Raw genomic sequence first — 5,086 nt, 5'->3', positions numbered from 1 at the left:
TTTAAATAGAGGGCGCGATTACAATTGACGATTCGCGCTTCTTGGTTACAACTCGAATGATACCGATCGAGTTAAAATACCGATTGAGCAGAGTGCGCGCTGTAAGTTAAGATGATGACTGCTCAAGATACGTCGATATCACAGTTAGAACTGTGTTTTCTGTGACGATGATGCTGCAGAGGAAAACTGTGATGGATGAGTCTAAGGATACGAGATCATTGGATTTGTAAAGGAAAGTTCTCGTTAGAAAAGTGAGGCAAATGGACGTCGCTGTTAATTGGTTAATCTACTACTGATACTGAATACTTAATACTGATTACTGATTGTCCTAGAGAGCGTGTTCCGTTTATTTATACTGGTCGGGGGAGTACCGTGGAGGGATGACTCATGTGCCGCTACACTTCTATTAGTCCTAGCTTCAATTCATGCCAAGTCCTAGCATGACAGTCGAAACTGGCAAATATCCTTGCTGATCCTTTCAACAATTTTCTCGTATAAATTGCCATCTGTGCTTCTGTCCACATGCACGTGTCTGCAATTTCTTCGAACGACTCGAATCATCGATGGACATTTTCACTTTTGTCAACATTAAATGCTTCTAATGCTTCTTCGACGTCCTTAAAACTAAATATTCAACCAACATGAGCTTTTTGATAGTATTTGTCACGATGCTGCTGCGAATCTCGCATGCTTCTCCTGCGTTGTTTCACGCGCGGACCATCCTCCTTGACAACCCTGACAACCTTCTCCTTCTCAACTAACGACTGCCTGTTAATTCGTCTTTCTCCTTTAAGCATCCCTTTGTCTTTTCTCATAGCTCCACCACATGTTCCGCAACCGTCGGCACTTAAGCTTTCCTGCAACATGATTTATGATTCAGATATAATATTTCATAGGCAATCTGTCCACGATACTACATTTAAGTTCTGAATTGCAACGGCAATGTAAGAAATGAACCAGAACACATAAAGGTATGTAACAGGTGAAGTACAACTCCTACTTCTTGAAGTGTTTGTTCTTTGATAAGTTCGTAACGTAATATAGAATAGGAATTTATATTGAATTTATAATTACAAGTGTCTATTGTGTAATAAACAGTAGCAGCCGCTTTAAGCTAATTTACAAGAACAGCTCCTCACTCTGTATCCTATTTCATCAACCATTCCTCTTTTATCATATCGGAACCCTTCTCGGCGATCATGATAGTCGGGGCATTGGTATTACCACTGACTATGTTTGGCATAATCGAGCCATCTATGACTCGAAGTCCGGTGATTCCGTAAACTCGAAGCCGAGGGTCTACTACAGCCGTTGGATCCGAATTAGGTCCCATCTTGCAAGTACCCACTGGATGAAATAGAGTCGTGCCATAGAATCTGATCACACACTCCCAGTATGGATCGGTATAAATAGGAATATTCGTACAGCCAGGATGTGCTTTCGGTAATAATTTGCTGCCATAACGTCTAAGTGGTGCAGTTTTACTCATCTCGACCACAAACTTAATTCCTTCTACTATTGTCGCAACATCTTCCGGGTTTTCGAAGTAGTTGGGATAAATCAACGGATGATGGAAGGGATTGTTGCTTCGAAGCTTGATAACACCTTTACTTTTCGGTCTTATAAGCGTAGGAAACACGGTCCATGCGTCCTCATTAAGAAACTCCCCAAATATAGCATTGTAGTATTCTCTATTCAGACCGAAAATGTTTTTTAAAATTCTACCGCCGTCGGAGTTCAGACTCAATGCCAGAAAATGCAGTTGCATATCTGGAAAATCGTCGGAGGCATTCGCGTATTTGGTATTGATAAAAGCAAGTGCTTCGACACCTCCTAGCACGGTCAAAGGACCGGCTCCGAATATGGCGTATTCTAGCACATATCGAATATCATACAACCTGTTCTCTACCAATGATACTGGTTTATTCAGCAAGAACGTAATGCCTCCCGCAAATATGTGATCTTGAAGATTATGACCCACACTTAAATTCTGAATCACTGATATCCCGTGTTCAGCTAAGTGTTCTCCAGGTCCTATTCCGGACAACATCAGTAATTGAGGACTGTTGATAGTTCCTGCGGAAACTATCACCTCCTTGTTGGCACGAACGCGCAGCGTCCTTCTGTCTCTAACGAACTCTACACCGTAAGCCCTCTTTGACGACGGATCTATTAAAATTTTCGTAACATGTGCTTGCATAGCGACGTGTAAATTCTTACGCGCGCTGGCCGGCCGCAGGAAGGCCTTCCCCGTGGAACACCGGCTCCCATGTCTAATGGTCCCCTGAGGAATCATAAAGCCAGTCTGCCGTTGTCCATTAATGTCTCTACTCTCGTAACCCATTTCTCGTCCTGCTTGAAGGAACGCATCGGCCAATGGTGTGTGCCATTGTGATTCTTCGACAGTTAAATAACCCCCTCTCGAATGATACGGAGTCTTGGTGTAGTTCTGATTCTGATTGTCTTCCGATTTTTTGAAATAACTTAGGACGTCTTTGTAGGACCATCCTGGATTGCCTAGTTGTTCCCAGATGTCGTAATCTTTTTTGTTACCACGAACATATAGCATGTAGTTCACCGTGCTGCTGCCTCCGATAACTTTGCCACGTGGCCACAGGCAACGACCCCCCTCCATCGCTGTAGGCAGAATTTGCGATAAAGTATATGGAAGACTATGCGAATAATTCGTAATCGATTATTAATGTTGGTTGGTGATCGATCTGAGTTTATACCTCTGTAACATTCGACGATAAGATTATTTGCCGGCTAAGGTTTGTAGGTTAACGTTAGAACTACGTAAATGTACCTAAATATATTATATATAGGTCAGTATAATTCAAACAATATTAGTTAAGCTAAATATATCTATACAATTATTTAACTATTTAAGCAAAAATCTGTAGTAATCTTGGTAAAGATATATTATGTATGTTTCTATTAATATTAAAAACGAAAATTTCCCCATAGAGACTTATTGGGTAATTCTGGTCTTCATATTTTTTAGGATATAAAGTGATGTATATGCTAATATTGTTAAATATTAATTACCTCTACAATAATTTTCACTGGGTTCCGTCGAATATTTCCAGTCGATGTCGGTGAGCTGCAGAGTGGCGCCAAGAAGGGGAATATCATATATAAGACTTCCATCGCCACCTGCTTCCAAGGCAAGTACGTTCCAGTCTTCTATCTCGGACAACCGATTCGCCACAACAGCTCCTATAAACATGTAAATTGGCAGAACATTATAGAACATAAGTAAGAAAACATCAATCTACTTAAATATTAGAAATACTTTTATTTCAAAAATATATGGTTTAATATCAAATCATCGATAAAGGAAAAATATTTAATCCATACCGCAAAACTAATTTCGTGATAAAGCTGAAATATGTTACAATAATATATAATTTATACGATATTTATAATGTAATACATATTTAAAACGTATTATAAAGTAAACTTAAATTACGTTTATATGCAGGAAAGGTGGTTAAAATTTCGTTGTCAATATCTACAACAAAGTACGTCATTAATATATTACACGATAGATAGAGCTGCTAAAGGAAGGATGCATTGGATGATCGAGATGTGTATATTGTTAGATTTGTGTGTTACTCTATTATATGGATAATAAAACGCTCCTTCTCGCCTGCAAACACACAGGTAGGTGCTTCTTTTTTATATTTTCATTTTGTTTATGATGTAATTTTCTATCGACATCATGAAAAAACGTACCTGCAGTACCACCGCCTACGATTATGAAATCGTAAGATGGCATTAGTGATTCGGAAGGAAGATTCTTCGAAGAATAATTAACAAACAAATATATGATATGTAGCGATACGCTTAGTAAAATGGATAACGTCGATCTGACCACTTGTGATTGGAATCCTCCTGTAATATTGCTGATGACATCCATTTTATACGTCTCCGATCTTCTTTATGGAACTGTAACATTAAGATATGACAGCTTACCAAATATCTTTCATAAACTTCTGCAAGGGGCCACTAGCGGCAATTTCGCGAGTTTTCCCACTGACTATAGCACGCAATAAACCCTTCTTTCGTAACAACATATACTGCTATGTTGGGGAGCTGCTAAGTTCTCGCGCATAATGTTTTTGATACCAGAAAGGTCAGAATTTCTTAGACTTATAAACGTTATCAAGATATGAACGTGTAAAGCTATAAAGAATTAAAAGAGACAAAAGTATAAGAAGAAATGGAATTTTATATAAAATAAAACGTGTAGGACATCTCTGCGTAACAAACAATTAGTAATATGCATATTTGGGTGATGTTAGCACGTCTTTAAATTAATATCTATAGGATACATATATAAAAAATATATCGAGACGATTTCGATTCGGTTCATATTTCGTTCTTCAAAAAATTGTTCCTGTAAAATTGATTCTTTTCCTCTTAGAGAGAAAAATCATAACTTTGATAAGCAGAAATGTACTATAGCTGGTAAGGAAAGGAAATTGGACCTATAAATATTTGGAATTAACTGTTACACAAATTTATTGCTAAAGCAGTGAATGCATCGAAGAAACTCGTTGGGCAGCATCCGTATGAAACGTATTAAGTATTGAGTAATCTCGAACATAATATTACGTAAACCTTCACCCGGACATGTTACATTTTTTACGCTAATTTATTTCGAAAGATATATTTATTAATTTATTTATTATAGTTATTTACTGACATCTGGTTGTTACATTGTCGATTTACTTTTCTCCAACACATAGTGGCAGATACTTGCACCTGTACAATACTTGTACCTGTATAATTGTATCACTTGCTTTTAATGTTTCTGTCTATAGTTTTCTCCACTTACTTTTGACGGTGTTCTCGAGTTCATCAGCGGATATCGTTCGCGTTGTAGCTTCTGTCAATAAAGTAGATACAAATTGACCTTACTGGCGGAGAGTTGTTTCCAAGTTTATTTTTTCTTTTTATAAAACACATGTTTTCTTTAAATCCGCCAAAATTTTTAATTTCACATTATTTTCTGCCTTTTTTTTTAGTTCATCAAGAAGAAAAATATATAATAATTTAAGCCTCTTTTGGTTTTTTGTTT

At 37.6% G+C, this 5,086-nt stretch overlaps 1 protein-coding gene across 1 annotated transcript; it reads right to left on the bottom strand.

Moving 5' to 3' along the window:
* Positions 1-1,083: 1,083 nt before the first annotated feature.
* Positions 1,084-3,937, bottom strand: LOC139996541 (glucose dehydrogenase [FAD, quinone]-like). Its single transcript, XM_072020946.1, has 3 exons — positions 3,739-3,937; positions 3,049-3,219; positions 1,084-2,637 (listed from the first exon to the last, which is right to left on the bottom strand). The coding sequence occupies exons 1-3, from the start codon at positions 3,920-3,922 to the stop codon at positions 1,148-1,150; spliced, it is 1,845 nt and encodes a 614-aa protein (XP_071877047.1). The 5' UTR covers positions 3,923-3,937; the 3' UTR covers positions 1,084-1,147.
* Positions 3,938-5,086: the final 1,149 nt, after the last annotated feature.

Source organism: Bombus fervidus, chromosome 18 (genome assembly GCF_041682495.2).
Source record: "Bombus fervidus isolate BK054 chromosome 18, iyBomFerv1, whole genome shotgun sequence".
NCBI lineage: Eukaryota > Metazoa > Arthropoda > Insecta > Hymenoptera > Apidae > Bombus > Bombus fervidus.
The sequence above is the reverse complement of the archived record's forward strand: the minus strand, read 5'-3'. Positions and strand labels throughout refer to the sequence as shown.

What these genes read in the sequence shown, in the direction of transcription:
- LOC139996541 (XM_072020946.1), bottom strand. Translation starts at nt 3,922, where the DNA reads ATGGATGTCATCAGCAATATTACAGGAGGATTCCAATCACAAGTGGTC. An exon ending in CGTAGGCGGTGGTACTGCAG is followed by an intron (nt 3,220 to 3,738) that starts GTACGTTTTTTC and finishes ACATGTTTATAG; the next exon opens with GAGCTGTTGTGGCGAATCGG. An exon ending in CAGTGAAAATTATTGTAGAG is followed by an intron (nt 2,638 to 3,048) that starts GTAATTAATATT and finishes TTCTGCCTACAG; the next exon opens with CGATGGAGGGGGGTCGTTGC.